Below are 23661 nucleotides of genomic sequence, written 5' to 3' on the forward strand. Positions count from 1 at the left end.
TCCCAAATCAATCATCTCAGATAGGGACCCTCTGTTCCTGAGTTCCTTCTGGAAAGAGCTCTTTCGCATCCAAGGCACAACCTTGAAATACAGTACCTCGTACCACCCAGAGACCGACGACCAAACCGAAGTCACAAACCGCTGCTTGGAAGCCTATCTTCGCTGTTTTACTAGTGACCATCCTCGCCAATGGTTCAAATTTTTACATCTGGCCGAATATTGGCACAATTCTTTGTTCCACTCTTCCATTCAAATGTCACCGTTCCAGGCTCTCTATGGCCGCCCTCCCCCAGCACCTTCAGATTTCCTCCAAGGCTACACTACCAATTTGGATCTAGAGCAAAATTTACAGAGACAACAGGAAATACTGGATACTGTCAAGAGCAATTTGCAAAAAACAAGGCAAAGGATGGAAACTCAGGCAAATAAACATATAATGGATTATACCTTCAACGTTGGTGACTGGGTACTCCTCCGCCTTCAGCCATATCGCCAGAAGACAGTAGCACACTGCACATCCCAGAAACTCGCTAAACGCTACTTTGGTCCCTACTCCATTCGCCGCCGCATCAGAAAAGTTGCATATGAGCTTGATCTTCCCTCTTCAGCCAAGATCCACCCAGTTGTGCATGTGTCTCTACTTCGACCTTACCGTGGAGACAACCCTTCCTCTCGCTTCAAACCACTTTCGGTTCCCTCTCACCTTCCCTCTGACCAAGCAGCTGAAATTCAACCAGTGGAAGCCTTAGATCTCACCCACGAAATTTCTCCACTCATCCCAGCAGTGGCTCCTGAAGTCTCCAGATAGAAAGAAGAAGGAGAAAAGACTTCTGAGTTGGGAAATAACTCAAATGGTACTAGCCAAACACTTAACACTTCCATCCTTCCTGTTTCCAAGACCCACGCGCCTGTTGACACTAGGCCATACACGGCCTCTCCATCTGTTCCCATCACCGACAGTTTTGGCCAATCAGATACTCCTCTTGCATCCCATGGTCCCACAAGGAAGCCATCTCACCCATCCACTCTCACCAACCACATTTCTGTCCCAACCACAACTCCAAGTCAAACTACGCCACGTGGAAGCTAGAACCTTGAGGACAAGGTTCTCATTGAAGAATGGGGCAGTGATAGCATGAGGCCCAAAAGAGCAACAAGGAAGCCCAAGAAACTAGAAGACTATGTGTGTATCTTGGACGGGTCAACCCAGTAATATCTAGACCCGGTCCTTAGTAGTTTTGTCTTTTCCCTAAAGGCCTTAGGCCCAACTAATGTTAGACCCATAGAAGCTAGTAACCCTAGCTATAAAAGGTGTAACAGTGCCATTGACAGCTTTCTATGAAAAACCTTATGCAGTTTTATGTTTATTCTTTCTTTGCAGTCTTAATTTCTTAGTAGCTTTCTAGTGTAGTCTATCATTAACTTCATCTGATAAAAGAGAAAATGTTAGAGAATTTATTGAAAAGAGATCGTTCATAGCACTTTTCTAATATCATACTGATGCGTTTGAAAATTGTGTGAGAAATTACCTTAATTTACTAAAAAATAAAACTAACAAACATACTCAAAATAACTAGAAATTAGCAATCTTTAATCAACAACAGAAGAAACCTAAGAAATTTTAGTAGAGCCACAAGTTTTTCCTTCTTTTTTGTTATTTTAATACCCTGCATCATTACATGCCTATCAACAAGAATTGAGTTTCCACCCTATCACATAATGCTTCCAGTCACACAATTAGAAATCTGCGACCATCTGATTAAGATCAAACGGTAAGTCCACTATACTTCATGCTTGTCATTTATATTATAAAGCGTAATTTTGTATAGTAATAATTTCTTCTCCCACCAAATATACTACTATGTGTGCCGTTTGCTAAAATGACATATTTTGGTACGGATAAAGTATTATAGCTATAAACATTAACAGAAAAGGTAGATGATGGACCGAACCCAAACATACAGAAGTAAAATACAGGTGAAGAAGGACTGAAGGGGGGGTGCCCCTTGGTGCCTCTCGAATATATGTACACAATATGTGTAGAGATAACAAAGTTATTTTGACCATTTTTCACATAGGGTAGCATATTAAGAACAACTTATCTTACAAACTTGTATTTTTTTCAAGCCATTTTCATGCCAAAATAATTTAATCTATGTACACACTTAATCAAATTCAATGATCCATCCCTTCTTATCTTCAATACTACCTGTTTGTATTCCTAAAATGGTCTTGCACAACTCTTGACAAATGGTTCCAGAACCTGTTTTATAGTCCACCCTGCATATATATATATATATATATATATATATATATATATATATATATATATATATATATATATATATATATATATATATATATATATATATATATATATATATCAACAATATTTCAGGAAAACTTGGACTCGTGAGGCACGTCCGGGGATATTACTAGTGTTTCGAAAAGTGCGATAAAAAGAAATACTACAATTAAAATTGATAACGTATCTTCCTTCAAAATAAAAAGGTTGATAATTTATCTAGATAGAAAATTTTGGTTAGTATATATGATCAGAGAAAAAAAAAAATGAACTTATGTATGTGTACTTTAATTGACTTGCATTACATCCTTATAGTTTACTTTTTTTTATGCATCCTTTGTATCTAATAAAAATGTTTCCAATCCATCACTTTACCTTCTATTCTGGTATGTGATACTCCCTACAGGAGCAACACCGACAGCAGTTCCTGTACAGAAAACTTCATCTGCCTCGGTCAATTCATCCACAGCAACAACGCGCTCTTCCACCTGAACCGATTTGGTCTTAATCAATAAACACACTTGAAAGATAAAATCATATATAAATAGAAAAATTGGCTAACCAAAATATGATATGAAAGCGTTGCAAAAAAGTGGGTTAATGTTATGTTAGGACTTTTCTAATAATTCTGTGGTTTTCTATTTTCCAAAAAAGAGCTAAAGTTACCATTCATTTGATTCTGCTTAATTTTCAGGACATAATTTTTAGGACTGTGATAGGTGTCTATCATTAAGTTGCGGTGAATTCGAGGTTAGGTTCCCTTTGCAGTCACATAACACGATTGTTTGCTATTGATTGTCCCATTGAAACTGAGTTCTCGGAGCGTGAGATTGGGCAAACAAAGACTTGACTGACTATTAACAGAAGCAAACTAAGTGTCCTATCGGTGTTCTGAACTCATATGATCGATCATGTTTACGCTTACATATAGCTCACCAGTTGTGACTGCGAGTCTGTGACTGTGACCATACATGGGAGAACTCTGAGAAAAAGTAGTTATATTAACATGCACATTTATCATTATTGATATGATATACTTCAACTTGACCACACTTATGATATGTATTTCAAGAAAGTGTTTCTCGAATTTCATTCCTTATAATGTTCTATTATGAAGACAAAGAGTATATTGTCTTAACTGAAGAATTAATAAAATCAAAGTTTACCAATCAATTTAAAGAATAGCTTTAAGATAAAATTTCTACAATGAAATCCAATCACAATACACTATATGTATTTTAGAATTTCTATTGTTTGAGTTCGTGGACAAGAATCTTTCTAAGTTATTTTATTTTTAAAGCGAATAAGAAATAAACAACGATGCATTTGTTTGCACAATAAGAAATATAGTACAGAAGATGAAAATGATGTATGATAGGACTTCAATTTTGCTGAAAACTTCAACATTAAAAATTCCTTCGGTAAAAAAAAATCAACTAACAATAACTTAATGAAAGACTATTCATATTTAATATGTATATATGAGAAAGATTGGTCGTAATTCAGATAGAAACCAGAAAGCAACAAAATGCAGAATGTTTATGATGTCTCATATTCGTATAGCAGCCACAAAGATGAAACGATTATGGTATAATACTACCTGATAACCCAAATCACTGGCAATTTCAATGACACTCTTTCTTGTGATTCCGGAAAGTATGGTTCCATTGATGGCAGGCGTTGAAATGGTTTTGCCCTAAGAAATTCAAATCCAAGTTAGATAGACCAGTTGCAAATATAACAGATAGATTATAGTACATATTGAGTTTCACCAGATCAGTTAGAGCATGCACAACTAGGAAAGTAACAATTCATGCGATTATCCGAAAACCAGAATTTAAATAAACCTTCTGCTTTCTAGTGTAACAAACTTTTGGTGACAAGTTTCTTTCTTTTATTGTATGTTTGTCTCTCTTTTACATTAGATTAGATTGAACCCTATCATCAGAACCTCTGGCTCTGAACTTTTCCATGTATACTCATGTCAGCTTGCAGCAAGCACTTGTTTTAACTTACTGCATTTTGCTTTTCGTTGCTAATAATATTTCGAGTATTGCAATTTGCAACAAGCTTAAGAAAACAACACACCTAACATATCTTTAATAAAAAAAATTGATTGGAATAATACCTTGGCAATAAAAATGTTACAAGAAGAGACCTCCTCCAGATTTTTCTTACTGTTTGAATCAAGGTATAACACATCGGAAAATCCTCTGCTCTTGGCTCTATTTTGTGCCATCAAGACCTACATGTCAAGGCAATCAGTGCTATGCTATTGAGTGCTACGGTGATGTATGTGTAATGTGATTCAGCATTAGGTACATTAGTTAAAAACAAGGCGATTAAAATGAATCACATTCGATCACTCAAATTATTACCAGTGTCATGTTAGTATTAGTTTTGGTGCGCGATTTATGTGTTTGTGCTTCATATGCACTTATAAGTGCATGATTGGATAGACGGGTGAAAGTGCTTTAGCAGAATCACGTTACAACTTACAACCATAATTTGACAAAAGCTACATTTCATAGCTTCAACAAAATCACAATTCCACCATAATTTCATTTAACTCGCTGCAAATCCAACCATGCACCAAGTAAAACTAGGCATTAGTTTAAATAACATTTGTTTGAATTGAGTGAAGATTTGAAATGGTACCGGTGCATAATTGGAAATGGTTTTAACGCTTCCAGTCCCGCGTTGCGAAGCACGGTCAAAATCCTCTTCCACATACAAATTAAGTGGCGCGGAACCTTCCTGTCAAGTTAACAAACCATCCAAATTGGTGTTAATAAACGCTCCAGCTGCAATGTGCAAAAACAAGCAAATAAATAAATAAATAAATAAATAAAGTTTCACTAACCTTGAAATAGTTGCGAACAGGGGAAGCATATATGAGGAATGTGTATTCAGGTGCTGGAGCCAAACCAAGAACCGGACCACTTCCTAAGAGCAGTGGCCTAAGATACAACGACCCTTTGCCCGGTGGAGGAACCTATACATTAATAATTGGTCTAAGTGACAATGTTCAAAAATTAATGTAGCACACTTATTAAAAGCATTAACAATTTTTAGGTCAAATTTAATTAAAATGGACACATGAGGAATAACTCTTACGTACCCAACGCTTGTTTGCTAGAGCAGTTTGCTTCAAGGCATCAACAAATTGATCAATGGAAGGTGCTGTCATGCACATTCTTTCAGCACCAATCTTCATGCGAATTGCATTTTCTTCTGGACGGAATAGCAGCAGCTGCCCATTTTCCTTTCTGTATGCTTTCGTGCCTTCGAATAATCCCTATATATTTTAAATAAGAAATTAATCAGTGTAAAAACTTATTTACAAGTGCATTCAATCAAATCATGTTAGCTAGGCATATCATAAAGTGATTTAATTTGATGCATGTGTAAAAACAAATTAAATTGTCAATATGTACAAATTAAATCATTTAAAAATGAACTATATAGGCATCTTGCATCACTATATATTTTCTATGGATTTAAGCGGTATTCACACTCCGTGTAACCGATACAATAACATTAAAGTCAATATCATTTATTGAATGTCGATGTAAAATTGATTTAGACTTGTTTACTACCATATTGTTTGGCAACTAAGTCGTTCATTAATAATGTCCGTGCCTCTCAGTGGGAATGTAGAGTTACTTTAGGCAAATTTTGAATGAACTAGGAGAGATGGTGATGTTTAAATTGGCGGGGAATCCATGTTGAAGTTTATGCAATTTTTTTGAAATATATAGAATTTTTTTGTATGTCCATAAAAAGATAGTTGTTTGTCCTCGTGAGCTAACTTAATTGGTAGGGACGACAAAGCATAAAATATGCAAGGTCCGGGGTTCAAACCCCGACCACCACCAAAAAATAAATAGTTTTTTTATAAATATTTTTTTAACAAATAGTAGAAAATTATAAGGGATAAAATAATCTGGGGTTCAAACCCCGACCACCACCAAAAAATAAATAGTTTTTTTTATAAATATTTTTTTAACAAATAGTAGAAAATTATAAGGGATAAAATAAAATAATTAGAAATAAGTTGATCATTTATTTCGGAAACTTTTACTACTCTTTCAAAACTAAGCACGATATAAAATGCATCATATTTTGATAAAATATGATCCTATATATTATAGACAATTTTAGGAGGTTTTGTTCATAATAATTTGTGTTTTTATGTAACAATAAAAAATTAAATTAGGAGACACATGTTTTTTTTTTTTTTTTGAGTAATGGTTAGGAGGCACATGTTGTGTAGTAAGTGTGAGGTAAGTCTCATATTGAATGAAAAAAATGAATTTTGAGCGATATAAGTGTGAGGATCCATAAATCTAATATCTTAAGATTTTGGGTTAAGAAGTGATTTCATCTCACTTGTACGATTGTTCTTGATCCAATATGGAAGTTCTATCGTCTCCCCTCATGATTCGGCAACACAGTCTCGTGTATGGCTAAAGAGAACTATCAAACTCAATGAACAATTCCAGTAAAATTTACGTGTAACGTATCAACAGCAAAATTCCTTATACATGTGTATTTTGTTAAAAGTTAAAAACGTTTTTCTTTTTAAACAATTTTTTTAGAAGATTTTTCTTTTTAAACATATATACTATTTACTTGCCCCCACAATAAACAAATTTCTGGAATCATCGTTGGTTAATAAAGAACTTGGTAAGGATGAGATGATATCATTAAGAGGACATAGTGATTTAAAAGATAATTTTTGTTCTTACTCTCCAATCTTCTCGCGTGTCCAATCTTTGGGTTCAAATATTCGGAAAAAAAAAATGTATGGCTTTTTTTAATGTGTTTTACGCTTTCAAAATATATAATAATTTGAAATCTAATGATGTGTACAAGAAGCAAGTAAAATATGGGACATGAAATTCTCGATCGAAAGCATATATATCACCTTATCACTATAGATTTGGGATGAGTTTGTCTGCTAATCAATCGAACTATTTATTAGGATGGTGTGGACCAACCGAATGGGTACGTGACCCCATCCATCAATAGAAGGAGTGTTTCTTGTCCTATTTTACGTATCTTAAATCTCTCTTTTACTGTTTTTCTAATATTATTTTGGGACTGACTTTAGTATTTTAGGCATGTAACTCCCCCTCAAACCGGCACTACCACCGTCACAATCGGTGGATGATCCACCTGGTCAAGTGATTATATAATTAGTATCCATCACTTGTACACATGTTGAGATCTTTATATTGGAGGCTATCTTCTTTTGGAGTCTTGAGATCTTTAATTATGACATGTTTGTATTCATCTACAGCTGTGGATAACATTGATGGTTTTGAACCTCTAAAAAAGATACATACAAAAATAAAATACTACTCCTACTAAAAGTTTGACATTGGTCATCATACCTGGCCATAATTTAGGACCCCTGCGGATGGGCTAAGTTCAATATTCCCATACCGATTAAGCTGTCCATGTCCAAAATTTTGGCCAGCACTACATTTTGTAACGTACATGAAATCGGTTGGCATGAGTCCAAACCCAAGGCTGTCCCAATCCACATTAGCGTACTCATCATCGTCACTAGATTTGTTATTTTGGTACAAATTAGAGAAGAACGATGAGTCAATTAATGCACAGTAATTCCCCAAAAAAAAAAAAAAAAACCTTTGCAAATTACGATTACGTACTAGGAATACAATGTTGTTGAGTACAAGATATTATAGTTACCTGTAAGTTGGGTCCGGAATTGGAAGAGGGGAGGGCTGAGATGCATAGCCATTGTAAGCCCCTATCTGTTATGATGTGATTTTGTATTAAGACCAAATGTTTAAATGAATGCTTCAATCAACTCCACAATAATACACGGTTTTTTCTTACAAATAACTAGTAACAAACCCGTGCTGACGCACGGGTACAGTAAACGTTTGTTATTTGTTAAAAATTATGAAATGTTTATAAGAGTTTTGATGCAATTTAATTATTAGTTTATGTAATTAATTTGGATGTGATGGCCAAATATTTGTGTATTATATTTTTGATTCAACAATAATATCCACTTATATTTTTTTTTTCTCCAAATAAAAAATATAATAACATGTCTTGGAGTTTTTTCCTCAAAAAATATATAATTTTGGAGTAGGTTTGCTAAATTAAAATATTAACTCGAAAAAAAAAATTAGTAATGAAGTCTTGTCTTTTGTATAATAATATTTTTGTAACTTTTCAGAAACGACAACTCGTCTTGTGCATTTCTTTTAAAATTCAAACTTGTCTTATGCGTAATAATTATTTCAAAATATCATTAGCAACGACTTGTCCAGTGTATAATCAATGACGATTTGTCCCGTGTATAGCAATAATTTTACATTTTTAGTAGCGACAATTTGTCATATGTAAAATGTTTATTTTAAAACTTGGATCACCAACAACTTGGCTCATGTATAACAATTACTTTAAAATTTATATCATTGATGACTTGTCTCGTGTATAATAATTATTTTAATTTTTTTTATCAATGACAACATGTCATGTGTATAATAATAATTTTTAAATTATGAGCAGTGACAAATTGTCTCCTTTATAACAACTATTTTAAAATATGTATCAACGACGATTTAGCCAATGTGTAATAATAACTTTTAAATTTTAACAATGACAACTTGTCATGTGTATAATTATTATTTTATAATCCATATCGCTGATGACGTGTCATGTGTATAAAATACTAATTACTGATAATTGTTGTGTGTAACTAATTTCCACTAATAACTATACACTAATTTATTTATTTTGATGGACTTAGATTTTTAGATATTGTTAGTAAAAGTAGATGCTGGTGGATTTGTATCAGTGAAGATTTCGCCAGTGTATAATAATAATTTTTAAAGTTAACAGTAACAACTTGTTTCGTGTGTAACAAATATTTTATAATTATATATCAGTGATGACATGTCACATGGTTAATAATTATTTTGAAATTTATATCAGCTATAAATTGTCTCCTTCGTTATAATTATTTTTAATTTGTACTCAATGGTAAAATGTCCCGTGTATAATTCTAAGTTTTTAAATTTTTAAGTTAGTTTTTCACTTATATTATGGTTAATAAAAAAAGGAAAATGCCTGTTATAGCGAGTTTTTTCCTCGCGAACTCATCACGACTCGTTGATATATATTATAGCGAATCTAATTTATTTGATTTTTAAAAAGCTAATTACGGATAATGGTCATGTGTAACTAATTTCCAGTTCTAACTATATACTAATTAATTTATTTTGCTGGATTTTGATTTTTAGATATTGTTAGTAGAAGTAGATATTAGTAGATTTGTATCAGTGACGATTTCGCCCATGTATAATAATAATTTTTAAAGTTAATCTGATCAACTTGTTTCGTGTATAATAAATATTTTACAATCTATATCAGCGGTGACTTGTCACATGGTTAATAATTATTTTAAAATTTACCCTAAAAAAAAATTATTTTGAAATTTATATCTGTGACAACTTGTCTCTTATGTTATAATTATTTTTAATTTCTACTTAATGATAACATGTATCGCGTATAATACTGGTTTTTTAAATTTTTAAGTTAGTTTTCCACTTATATTATGATTTAAAAAAAATGGTGAATGCATGTTATAACAATTTTTTCCTCATGACTCGTTTATATATATATATATATATACTATAGCAAAACTGAATTATTTATTTTTTAAAAAATTAATTGCGGATAATGATCATGTGTAACTAATTTCCACCTATAACTATACACTAATTTATTTATTTTGATGTACTTAGATTTTTAGATATTGTTCGTAGAAGTAGATGTTAGTAGATTTGTATCAGTGAAGATTTCACCAGTGTATAATAATAATTTTTAAAGCTAACAGTAACAACTTGTTTCGTGTTTAACAAATATTTTATAATATATATCAGTGATGACATGTCACATGGTTAATAATCATCTGAAAACTTATATAAGCTATAACTTGTCTCCTTCGTTATAATTATTTTTAATTTGTACTCTATGGTAAAACGTCCCGTGTATAATTCTAAGTTTTTAAATTTTTAAGTTAGTTTTTCACTTATATTATGGTTAATAAAAAAGGAAAATGCCTGTTATAGCGAGTTTTTTCCTCGCGAACTCATCACGACTCATTGATATATATTATAGCGAAACTAATTTATTTGTTTTTTAAAAAACTAATTACGGATAATGGTCATGTGTAACTAATTTCCAGTTCTAACTATACACTAATTAATTTATTTTGCTGGATTTTGATTTTTAGATATTGTTAGTAGAAGTAGATGTTAGAAGATTTGTATCAGTGACGATTTCGCCCATGTATAATAATAATTTTTAAAGTTAACCTTATCAACTTGTTTCGTGTATAATAAATATTTTACAATCTATATCATCGGTGACCTGTCATATGGTTAATAATTATTTTAAAATTTACCCTAAAAAAAAATTATTTTGAAATTTATACCTGTGACAACTTGTCTCTTATGTTACAATTATTTTTAATTTCTACTTAATGATAACATGTATCGCGTATAATACTGGTGTTTTAAATTTTTAAGTTAGTTTTCCACTTATATTATGATTTAAAAAAAATGGTGAATGCATGTTATAACATTTTTTTCGTCACGAGCTCGTATATATATATATATATATATATATATATATATATATATATATATATATATATATTATATAGCAAAACTGAATAATTTATTTTTTAAAAAATTAATTGCGGATAATGATCATGTGTAACTAATTTCCACCGATAACTATACACTAATTTATTTATTTTGATGTACTTAGATTTTTAGATATTGTTAGTAGAAGTAGATGTTAGTAAATTTGTATCAGTGAAGATTTCACCAGTGTATAATAATAATTTTTAAAGTTAACACTAACAACTTGTTTCGTGTATAACAAATATTTTATAATATTTATCAGTGATGACATGTCACATAGTTAATAATTATTTGGAAATTTATATCAGCTATAACTTGTCTCCGGTGTTATAATTATTTTTAATTTGTACTCAATGATAACATGTATCGCGTATAATCCTGGTTTTTTTAAAATTAGTTTGCAGGACTTTGATTTTTAGATATTGTTAGTAGAAGTAGATGTTAGTAGATTTGTATCAGTGAAGATTTCTCCCGTGTATAATAATAATTTTTAAAGTTAAAAGTAACAACTTGTTTCGTGTATAACAAATATTTTATATTATATATCAGTGATGACATGTTACATGGTTAATAATTATCTGAAAATTTATATCAGCTACAACTTGTCTCTTATGTTATAATTATTTTTAATTTGTACTAAATGATAACATGTTCAGTGTATAATTATAATTTTAAAAATTTTCAAGTTAACTTTTCACTTATATTATGGTTAAAAAAAGGAAAATGTCTGTTATAGCGATTTTTTTCCTCGCGAACTCATCACAACAAATAAAAAATATCAATGGACACAGATAGTTCATGAACGCTTCACGATAATATACTGTGCGACAAATAACAATATCCTTAAAAAGATTCATTTAATAAAAAATTCACAAAAAGTAATATTCATTTGTTACATAATAATGAATAAATATGATTCTTCAAAACCAAAACAAAATTATAGATGAAAAAAATAAGAGGATAACTTGTTAAATATATATATATATATATATATATAAAGGATATTGTCATGGTTAGGCCCAAGGCATGTAAAAAATTGATCCAGTATATTTCTAAAATAAAAAAAACCAATACATAACTTTTAATAACAAAACCCTAAATAATATATTCTCTATTTGCCAAAAGTCACCGAACTCTTTCTTTATTTCTCTCTGTGCCTGTTCCACCGTTCTTCTCCTCTCCCTCACAAACCACCACAAAACCCTCTTCTCTCTTCATTTGCAACAAACTCCGACCACCATACACATAAAATAAAACCGTCATCTTTATCCTCTCATCATCCTCTACAAAACCCACTTATTTATATTTAGATCAAGGGAAGTAACAATTTTGAGTTCAGCTTCTCTCTCATCGTACGGCCACCATGATTCATCTCCACAATAGAAATTCCCTCTATCTCGCCGTCATACATGCAACAACAACAATCAAAAGATGAAATTAGATGTTCAACATGCTTATTTTCAAGAGATGTAAGAAATTTTGTTGTAGATCAACAAATGTGTTTCTGATTTTTTAGATCTGACACTAATATTATTCTTTTTTGTTGTTAGAAATAGAAATTAAAACAAAGAATGTTGTTTTTGGTAAATCATAACTTTTTATTTTCTGTTACCACGATATGGACTGTCTGTTATTTTCTTTTTCTGTTAATCTTTTTATTAAATTAAAAAAAAAACTAATCAGGATGCCATCTTTCTCACCTTTCCTTTCAAAACTGATTTTTCAATTTAGTTATTATTTCTTCTTTATATAGATAAAGAGAAACAACAGAAAATTAATTTTAGATATGACTTTTCTATCTGTTTTATCATTTTAGATCTGTCTTTTTGTAGATCTGAAAAATTGGTATAATAATAATAATACTAATAATAATATTCATAATTTTTATTTTGTTCCAAAATTTTTTCTATGATTTGAAATGGAAGTAACATTTTTTTTTGTCAAGAGTAACATTTTAAATTTGCTTGTTTAATGATCTGGTCTTTTTTGTACACATTAATTATCTTTATGAAACAAAAAAAATTGTCAACTTCTATTTTTAAATATGATTTGGTGTTTTCTCTGTTTTATTTGTACATCCTTTTTCTTTATTTTGTTTTCCAGCATCAATGGTACTTGTATACAAATTGGGATCATAGCTATACATATATTATAGTATATTTTAAAAAGAAATCCAAAATTGATGAATCTATATAAATTCAAATCATCTGAGTTTATAAAAAATAAAGTAAATCTAATCTAAGAGTGAAGTTCAGTCTAGTGGTGAGTTTATCCATGTTATTTCTTCTTAGATGTACTTTTTTTCTAATAAGATTGGCCTTTTTCGTTTTTGTTTTCTAGTGGTGAGTTCAGTGTAATAAGATGTACTTTTTCTTTTTATTCCTCATTTCATTTATATCATGTTCATTGTAATAATGATGAAGAAAACAAAAACAATGTTGATATTGATTAGCTAGTTGTAGAATATACGATAGAACATAACATATATGTATATTGTTTCTTATGCATTCATGTAGAATCTTACAAAAAAAGAAGCTTCATTTAACATGTTATAGTTTGTTAGAGATTTGATATGTAGAGGAAAAAAATTTAAGACAATGCACAACCAAAGAATGAGTTCATTATCATCTTCATACCTTTATGAAGATAAAAGAAGTTTCATTTATCTTTCATGTGTTCACTCTTTTTCTGCAAAATAGAGATGATGAAAAATGGTTGTTAGAAAAAATTGAGAAGAACAAAAAAGTATACATAAAACCAGTGAAAGAAGAAAAAGGGAGAATGATATAATAGTGAAGGAAAGTTAGTTATTTGCAATATTTGGTATACTTAGTGTAGATTTTCTTTTTGGTTGATGATGATAAAGTTGAACAGACTAAGTTGTTTGCCTCTTTCAGTTGGTTCTTTATTTCATTTCTTTCTCTGCATCTGTCCTTCACATGTTAATAGGTATTGTATTTTAAGGAGCAATGTAAGAGAGGGATTTGAAACATTTTATTATTAGTCAAAAAATGGTCATGAGGCATTTTACTTGAGTTAACACTTTATAAGAGAAAAATGCAATGCAACAAAGTGCATAATTAATTTATATAATAGAATTAAGTGACTCAAATTTCAGTTTTTGGAATAATTGGATTAAAAATTAAGTGTTATAGTTAAGTAAGGAAGGGTTGCATAACAATGTTACCTGAAATGATGTAAGATGATCATGTTCATTATATAGTAGTTTATAAGCATAATAGCATGATTGACCTTAGTATTGTATAAAAGAAGATATAAAAAGGGAACAACAAAGATAATTAAGAAATTCAGATTGCAGATTAAGAGTAGGCCATAACCATATAAGTTTCATATAACGTAAAAGGAGACGTAGTTAATAAGTAAAAGTCTGGATTCAGTTGGCATGAGTGATCAAACCAAACTGAACTGTATAAAGTTAAGTCATATTACACAACTTTGAAGAATCTAATTAAACATCTGTATGATCGTTATGCAGGTTCCTTTATTTCTTCTCGTTTGATAAGCTTCACCCTCTTGGATGAAGAGTGTTTAGCAGGCGTGATCTCGTTATGGCCACAAGCATATGCAGGAACATCAGTTGGAGCAAACTGATGAGGAGTACTTTCATCAGCATGAGGTTCAGCTGCAGCAGCATAATTGAAGGAACCTGGTGTGAGCTGAGAAAGAGTCTCGCAACTCAAAGAATGCCCAGCATTTTTTCAGCCACTGATTGGTGTAAGTTGGCTCAAATCATCAGGGTCATACTCAGAAGATGCAGATAGGTCGTGCTGTAAAGACAGATATGACAATAAACCAGGTTAGTATAAGAACTGAATACTCACATTACATGGTCATAACACAAAGTAAATGTTTAATTCATTTGTTAAACAACTGAAATACAGTTGTCATGGTAACATCATCATTAGAAGAGGATGGATTAGGAATTATGCTGTCCATCATAGCATCTGTGCCGAGATTTGCAATTTCTGGTGCAGCTTCCTTATACGATGGAAAACACAAACAATTATAGTGAGGGGAATAAAGAGTTGAAAAGATACATCAAATATAATAGTTTAACCTATAAACAAACTTATATAATAGTCGTACCACAATATTAGGGCAACTGAACATGATTTCCACCTTGGCTGCCATTTCACCTTAAAGACCATAGTCTTTTCAGCAAGGTCATCCATCATGAGAGGAAATTCGAAGCGATTTATAATACCAGCCTGTTTCGACATAAGTTTGATTATTGGACATTGTGTTAAGTAGGAAAACAAATAAGTTTGAGATGGGTGTGATAGTGCTTGAAAGTTAACCTGTATCATGTTCATGCGAAGTTGCGCACCGGAAATACCCAACCCAACATTTGAGTAACCTCACGGTCCCATACGACAAAAACAGTTTTGTCATCATCATAGGAAACATCCATCTCAAGTTTGTACCTACAAAGATTGTATAAATGGGATAAGTAATTGGATAAACCAACATAACTGTAAAAATTAGTACAATTATTACGAAGATAGTGTAAGATATTTAACATACCTGAAAATCTCGGTCTCAGTGTTATGACCATCTTCACATGTATAAGGAGGTTTGTCGCCTTTAGCAATCTTAGGACACTTGTGTCAACAAAGTGATACCATCCATTTTTGGTCGAATTCACCTTGTCAATTTTAGCAATTGTGACACAGTAAATGATCTGAATAATGCAAAAAAAGTGTATAGATTAAAATGGGAAGTTAAGTAACTATGTATGACAGTAGGTGCTTAAAGGTGTTTGCAATAATCCTACCTGGTCAAGCTGGATAAGCTGAGAAAGTGGCAGAATCTGGGAATTAGATAGAAGCTCATATTCAGTAGCCACTTGGTTAGAAAAAGTTACATATATAAGAAAGCAATAACATATCTATAGAGAGCAATAATTCATCAGAGAACAATTCATAAGAGACATTGTCTTGATTTAATTTATAGAGCAATAATATATTTTTTTGGACCTCTTATCTATATAGATCTATAAAAGTATGTTTGTAAGATTTTTGTTTGACATAATAGATATATTTTATTTAGAAATAAAAGAATAAAAGATTAAATCTTTTGAATAAAATAAGAACTCTTTTGAATGTAGCACCGCAAACTAAAATCAAGGTAGTTTATTTCTGCATAATGTCTTTCTTTGTAGTTTGTTGCATAGAACCAAACCTTATCCATTGGTTTAAATCTTACAAACTTTTTTCTTTTATACTGCTATTTGTTGCCATGCGTATTTTATTTTTCTTTCTTTATTTCTTTCAATAAAAAGAAGGAAAAAGTAATAGAAAAGAAATACAAAACTATGAATGATGTTTTGTATACCTTGGATGTAGAACATGTCATGTTGAATCAGCTGAAAAAAAGTGTAGTTAGTTTTACATGATAATATGAAGAAGAAAAAAATGAAAATACTTTTTAGCTAAGAAAAAAAGTTTATTTTAAAAAGAACAATGAGTGAAATGGAGTATTGAATCTTAGATAATAGTGTGTTGAATCTTGTATAAAAAGTGTGTTGCTACAAAGTATTATTTCTGTTTTACTTTGATGTATTGTGACAAAGTTCATAGTTGTGCAAATATATATTTTGTAGTGAAAAAGATTAAAAATTTGTTAAAAATGTTGAAGATAATTATTGTAGCAAGGTGGAAAATTTTGTTTTGGTATGTTATATATTGAAGTTGTTTGTATTTGAAACAAATATGTTGCTTACCTTTTTTTCTCCTGTTTTCGGTGTTTATTGCAGATGTTGCTCATTTTGTATTTGAAGCTTGAAGATGATAGAATAGAAAAAATCTTAATGATTTCTTCTTTTTCTGTTACCACTTTTCTACTCATGTGTAGAACATTTTTTGAAATGTGTTGAATGAGAGAAGATGAAAATAAGAGAATGGTGAGAGAGATAGTATATGAGGATTCATTTGTATATATATTCAAACTAAATTTGATTGAATTTGAAATTTGAATTTGAAAACTTGCCCCCAAATTTGGTTGGTAAATGTGTAGAGTACACAAAATATATTTATTGATTTGAGACATGACTCAGTTTGCTTTTTCAAGTAAAAGCAAACTATCCTCAAAGTTGTTTTAGTCAGCTTGAAACCAGGAAAAGAAATTTGAAGAGCAATGAAACCAAAGAACATAACTTGGTACTTAGATGACATCATGTTAGTTAATTGTGGTGATTTGGTTGAATAAAGTAATTTATGGACAGACTTTACCCTTACTTTGATGATTTGTCAATAAACCAGGCTGGGGCAATAAGAGGTTTTCCACAACATCTTCTCTTCTTATATTAAGAGAGATACACAAGTTTTGTTTAAGGAAATAATATCCGGGCCGTTCCTACGAATCCGGAGGCTCGGCTTTGTAAGTGAAAAGAGACCCGTAATAAAATAAAAAGGTATTTTTTTTAAAGAACAATGTTCTATTTAAATTTTTTAAAAGATATATACAAGGTGTGTCTTATATATGCGGTACACCCAAAGGTGAAAATCACTACGGTATACATGAGGAACCTCAAACCACCATCCCAAAAAACATCAACCTAACACCAAAAGCAAGAAGACCCTATTCTAATAGGCCTAAAACAAGACAATTGACGAGGAAAGTGAAAACCGGCACATAACTACCAAAAACCATGCGCCCACAAAGTTGGCAGCACAACAACCAATAGAAGTCACAACAATAGTAAATTTTTTTGAAGCTCATACCTTAAGGAGGCCTAGCTCCATTGAGCTCTTTGCACCCCAAGATCCACCCCTGAATAATATAATACACAAGATCTTCAACCTTCCTATCTAACTATTTTATTTTCCCTCATTTATTAGTACTAATTGGGTTGGAGGGATGGAATTTCAACATCATTTGATTTTCACTTTTAAACCTACGGATAAATTCAACTTCTTTTTTTTTTTATTATCAAAAGGTAGATTTATAAGTCACGAGAAATCGGTCCAAAGGGGCCAAAAAAATTAAAAATGATTCAACATATATACAATAAATTTAGTGCAAAAAATTTCTTACGCCAAACCAAGTGTATTAATTGAGTCCCCCAGAAAATTGGAGGCTTAATTCCCTTAAAATATTATGGAGATTTAATTCTCTTTTATATTTTAACCCTAAATGTGTCTTTAAATTAGTATAGAGTGAAGGCCTATATTGGTATTTCACTTTTTTCATATAGGAAAATTTAGATTCGGACAAAAATAAAATTCGAAGTAGTACATGACATTTTTATAATGGGGCAAGTTATCAACAAACAAAAAAGATTAATTTGTCCATAATATGAAAATGTTAATGATTACTTTAAGTTTTATTTTTGTCGGACTAAATTGATTCATATGAACATTGTGAACGACCAAAATTTGAAGAAGAAAATCAACTAATTTACTTATTGTGTTGTGAGTGACTAAAATCAACTGTATTCCTTAATATCAAATGTTTTAGTTAATAAATAAAGACACCACTGAGAAAGAAAAAAATAATAATATATAAGATACTCATAACAGACAAGGAATCAAGAAAACAGAGATAGGGTAAAACGAAAACTTGAAAAGGAACAAAAACACGTAAAATTGTTATGACCGACTTTGATGAGAAAATTAAATAAACAAAGAATGAGAAAGTAAAACGTTGATCACCTTGGAGGAAGAACGATAACCAGGACGAAGAAGCAATTTCCTTAAACTTGGAAAGTTCACTGTTCTTTGAATCATTTTGCTCGATCCTTCTGGTTGTTCAAAACAGTGTAAATGGTGGTGATTGTGTTGTGTTTTTTTGGAAATCCTATGGGAAAAAGCACACGCACAAAACAATGAAAAAAGAGGAAAGAATCAACAAGATAAGATATATTAGGAGAAGCAATGACAAGGCAAGTAGACAACTCCAGCTATGCAATCTGCATATAGCTATTTTGGTTGCTACGTAGCAATTTTTTATACAACACTTGGAACACTACATATGCAAGGCACGTATACAAGTACCCATTTTATACTAAGATTGAGACCACTTATGTAATATTCTTCATAAACGGGAGTAGCATGTATTATTATTTAATTATATTATTGTTGTTATTTTGATAAAAAATAATAAACACAATTGACAATAGATAACTTCAAATGCATAAAAAAAATATAAAGATAACTCCAAATTTGTTGAAAACGTGTTTATTTTAAATGATATGTTATCGGACCCTTTAGGCATGTTAATTAAAGATATATATATTCTTGTCAAAAAAAAAATTAAAGATATATATTCAGACCGTGTTTGAGAAAAAGTAATGCATATAGATAAGCTATAAGTTTTTTTTTTAGAGATGATAAGCTATAAGTTGATATATAGTAGATGAGTTAATACCCACTAAGTTATCAGATAAACTTTTTTGACATCAGATGACTTATGTATTATTATATGTCCTTTGGTAGTTATAAATTCAAAAAATGCTACTAGGAGATAAGGATGTTGGATTTAAAAAATGAGTATGTGTCGCCTACGAGATACATGAATGAAGATCATGAATACAAAGAAAGCCCATCTCGATCATAGTTGGCAGTAGTACCTATCCAAAAAATCTGCATTGCATAATCCACGTCGATCCACATCCTTGTTACTCTAAGATTATTCAACGTGGAAAGGTTGTTGATTCAATGTGGAAACATTTTAACATACTAATGTCTTACGTTTCTCAAATTTATTGGTGATTGGGCAAATTACACCCACCTCCCTCTACACCCCCTCTATTTTCACAAATAACATTAACCTCCCTTTGATGTAACAGTGTTAAACTGATGTTAGAAAATAAAAAGAAAAACTCAAACTTTTATACATGTTTTGCACTATCTTCCACCATAAACATTTCATCAACCAAATTTGTTCCATTCTCTGTGCTTCGTTTGTGAAAGAGAGTGGTGCTTCCCACATAATACACATCACCAAAATCATAGGATTTGGGTAAAATCCAACAACACAATCAAAACTAACAGTTAAGTTGCTGTTAAGTTCTAAAGGAGGTATCTATCTATTTTAAAAGGACTTAAGGGAGGTTTGTGTCTACTATAAAATTAAAGGGGGTGTTTGTGTTATTTAAAGAGACCTCAGGGGAGGCGGGCGAAATATTATCCCTAACATTATTCAACGGATCTTCAAAAAAAAAAAACATTATTCAACGTTGAATGATTGTTGATTCAATGCCGGCTGAGAGACTATTTTGCAAAAATTAAAATTACAACGTGATAAATCATTATTCCTTAAAAAAAACGTGATAAATAATTATATAGTACATCAATAACATTTAATCCATTTTTTTAAATAAAAAACATTTAATCCATTTTAATACACCCTCCGTCCCATATTATAAGCAAAAATAAAAAATCACACTTATTAAGAAAACCAAAACATAGTAGTTTGCAACATAGTTTCTTGTGTTATTCTTGGAATAAGTTTCATAGAAAAATGTAAAAACAATTTTTATTGGTTATTAGTTATAGAGAAAATGAAAGAGAAAACATAATGAATGCAAATTGCATTTAATTTCTCCTTGAAAAATATGATTTTCTGAAAAAACATAATTAAATATGATAAAAGTTGGTCTTTTTTGCTTATAATTTGAGACAAAGAAAATGAGTTTTTTTTCCTTATAATCTGGAACGGAGGGAGTATTTTATAGTGTCTGTAGTTTAAAAAGAAAAAGTAATCATCCTCTCTTTATGCTTCTTAAACTCTCCATTTTTTGTTTTTCAACATAAAACAAAAATAATACCTTTGAAAGTATTGGTCTAAGTGACAATGTTCAAATTAATGTTTAGTGCATTTAATGAAAAATTTACCATTCACCTCAATAATTAAATTAATTAATTATACCTCCACACATGCAAAGGATAAAAATACCAATTTTAACCCTTTTTAAAATTACTCACCTTACGAGAAGACTTTTTTTTTTTGGTTAAAAGGCTAACAATTAAACAAGAAAAAGAAACAGAGGGAAAACAAAAAATTAAGCTCTATGGAATAAAACACCCATGGCATCATTTCGCAGCATGTCTTGGAGATCCTCGGGAGCGGACGAATGAACCAAGAACCTGTTGTCTGAAGCAGCTCCTACCTTTGAGAAAAAATCCGCACATTGATTACCCTCACGGAGCGTGTGTTGGATAGTGAAATTGCAGGAAGCTATGATATCTTTGATGTCTTGAACGAGCACCGCATAGGCGTGATACTTTGAAACATCACCTGTGATGAGCTTGACGGACAGTTGAGAATCTGAATAGCAAATCAAATCATCCAGCCCCATGCTCACAGCTAACTGTAAGCCTGCAAGAATGGCCGAGAGCTCAGCCTGAAGAACACAGTTCGAGTTCGGAAGGAAGCCAGAGAAGCCTGAAATAAAGGAACCAACGTTGTTACGAATTAATCCACCAAAGCCAGCTCAGACAGGTGATCCCAAACAGCTCTCGTCGACATTAAGAACGTAATAGTGTTGATTGTTGCTGTTCCAGCTGACCACACGAACAGTAGTAGCCTCAGTGCCTTCAGAAATGAAGTTGTTCTTAATAATGTCTAGCAGAATTCTTGATGTTGATGCATGGCCGAGTAATTGACCAGGTTTCGTTGTTGAAACACATCTGGTTGCAGTGCTTCCATATCCACCAAAGACCTGCGAGGAAGATAAAGGAGCGAGGGCTTTTGGTGCCGGTTTTGAGCCAATCATGAGCACAATTTACAGTGAAAAAATCTTGATGAGTGAAACCAATATTCTGCCATATGCTACAAGAGTATCTACAATCACGAATATTCTGCCATATTCCGCCTCACTGCATCTCCCACAAGTTGCAGAAGTAGCTATATGTCTATGATGGAGCAAAAATAGCGTTGGGACCTCGTCATGACAAGTAGAGCTGTCAAAACGGGCGGCCCGGCCCGATCGGGCAACGGGCTTTTTAGGGCCGGGCTAAAAAGCCCGGTTTAAATATGGGCTTGAATAATTGGGCCCGAGCCCGGCCCTATACGGGCTCCCGGGCTAACGGGCCAGCCCGGCCCGCACGTATCTATTTTTTTTCTTTTTTTTTCTTTTTTTAAGGACATTAAGCAAGCTTTCCTTTCATTTCTTGTTAGACAACCTGCCACTTAGTAGATACTCTAGTATTAGACATTGGTTATGTATGTTTATTTTTGTATTTTGCTGATTGTATTTGGTATACTTCCAATGCCCTTCGTACCATACAAGTGTTTGGTACTCATTTTACAGAATGTTTGGTTAATAAATCTTAAATGCTATGCAGGCCCATCCATACTTCAATCCAATTAGAAATGCGGAAAGTAGCAGAGCTCATGCACATTGAGCTGTTGGTGCTTGTGATATATGGTGTTCACTCTTGATTGAAAAATCTGAACTTTTATGCAGATATGCAGAGGAAACATCAATTCCACCAGAAAATCGCATATTGTTGTTATAGCTCATGCCAAATTGCCAATAATACTTTCGTCATCAGCTACACATCAACTCAACCAAATTCAATTCATTCTTCAATTAAAACACAAAAAAAAAAAACTACTCAATCAAAACCCAAAAGTAACGAATGTGAAAAATAGCTTCAAAGACAAAAAAAAATTGTATTTTTTGGCGGGCTGGCGGGCTGCCCGGAGCCCGAACGGGCTGCGGGCTTTTTCGGGCAGGGCTAAAAAGCTCTGAAAAAATTTGGGCGGCAATTATTCGGCCCAGGCCCTACATTTTATTCGGGCTTTTGGACGGCCCGGCCCATTTTGACAGCTCTAATGACAAGCTAGCCAAATGAAGAATTTGTATTTCTCCGGAGCCTGCAGCTTCCAAATCCACGACCAGGAATTTTGATGAGAATCAATGTCAGATGGATCCATGAGGGACAACAGCCATGAGTAGCCACTTTTTGTGGAGTAAACACCATTTTTGTTGTGCCTCCAAATGAAAGTATCGTCAACGGTGGGATTAAAATTGGTATGGAAATTATTAATGGTGTCAGCAATTGTTTGCGGGAGGGTAGTGCAGATAGCTTGAGTGTGTTGGCCAGGGAAGGTTAACACATCATTAACTGTGAGGTGAATGTCATGAATGTCAATCATAGGAACCAAAGAACCAAGAAAACCATGAGAGCACCAAATGCTAAACCAAAAAGAGGAGGAGCCCGAACCGGCGCGCCAAGTATACCCATCTTTGAGAACATTTTTTGCACGGATGATAGATGCCCATGAAGGAGAGATGTTGCTAGTGGCGTTGGCATGAAGGATGTTTGGCCCCGCCGAATATTTGGTAGAGAGAAGATTCACCCATAATTTGTTGGTGGATTGGACCATGTCCCAAACTAATTTTCCAAGGAGACAAGTATTAGCATCCCGAGCTGTTCTAATGCCCAGGCCGCATATACGCTTAGGGGTAGTGACTTTCTTCCAATTCACTAGATGAACTCCCTTGTTACTAGAGCCTCTCCAAATAAAATTCCTAGTAGTTTGGTCAATACTATCACAAATGTTTTGAGGAAGTCAATTGATTTGCATGTAGTAAGATGAGATGGAGGATAAAACAGATGAGGCTAAAGCTAGTCTACCTGTTCTATTTAGGAGCCGATTCTTCCATGATGCCAGTCTGGTTTGCAT

The 23661-nt window shown here is 32.2% G+C and overlaps 3 protein-coding genes across 6 annotated transcripts; all 3 read right to left on the reverse strand.

Annotated features, from left to right (window-relative positions):
• Positions 1–1972: 1972 nt before the first annotated feature.
• On the reverse strand, positions 1973–18998 carry LOC146942226 (branched-chain-amino-acid aminotransferase 2, chloroplastic-like). Of its 3 annotated transcripts, XM_085756172.1 has the most exons (11): positions 18678–18998; positions 17748–17796; positions 8027–8091; positions 7705–7879; positions 5427–5603; positions 5169–5300; positions 4964–5062; positions 4434–4550; positions 3906–4001; positions 2681–2793; positions 1973–2280 (listed from the first exon to the last, which is right to left on the reverse strand). In XM_085756172.1, the coding sequence occupies exons 2-11, from the start codon at positions 17766–17768 to the stop codon at positions 2166–2168; spliced, it is 1110 nt and encodes a 369-aa protein (XP_085612298.1). In that variant the 5' UTR covers positions 17769–17796; positions 18678–18998; the 3' UTR covers positions 1973–2165. The 3 variants fall into 3 exon arrangements, with proteins under 3 accessions (XP_085612298.1, XP_085612297.1, XP_085612299.1); XM_085756171.1 differs by lacking the exon at positions 17748–17796; XM_085756173.1 differs by lacking the exons at positions 7705–7879; positions 8027–8091; positions 17748–17796.
• On the reverse strand, positions 14630–16929 carry LOC146942227 (uncharacterized). 2 transcript variants are annotated; one of them, XM_085756174.1, is made up of 6 exons: positions 16748–16929; positions 16360–16390; positions 15800–15835; positions 15550–15706; positions 15324–15449; positions 14630–15233 (listed from the first exon to the last, which is right to left on the reverse strand). In XM_085756174.1, exons 2-6 carry the CDS (start codon positions 16378–16380, stop codon positions 15190–15192), a joined length of 384 nt encoding a protein of 127 aa, XP_085612300.1. In that variant the 5' UTR covers positions 16381–16390; positions 16748–16929; the 3' UTR covers positions 14630–15189. The 2 variants fall into 2 exon arrangements, 1 of the variants encoding a protein (XP_085612300.1); XR_015032619.1 differs by lacking the exon at positions 16748–16929 and having other exon boundaries at positions 14654–14792; positions 15112–15233; positions 16360–16526.
• Positions 18999–21028: 2030 nt separating the features above from the next.
• LOC146942228 (uncharacterized) lies at positions 21029–21742 on the reverse strand. The gene is made up of 2 exons (XM_085750018.1): positions 21481–21742; positions 21029–21411 (listed from the first exon to the last, which is right to left on the reverse strand). The coding sequence occupies exons 1-2, from the start codon at positions 21740–21742 to the stop codon at positions 21029–21031; spliced, it is 645 nt and encodes a 214-aa protein (XP_085606144.1).
• Between the last annotated feature and the right edge of the window lie 1919 nt (positions 21743–23661).

This window comes from Medicago sativa, chromosome 3, assembly GCF_051527215.1.
Source record: "Medicago sativa cultivar Bolivia chromosome 3, Bolivia_mono, whole genome shotgun sequence".
Lineage (NCBI taxonomy): Eukaryota > Viridiplantae > Streptophyta > Magnoliopsida > Fabales > Fabaceae > Medicago > Medicago sativa.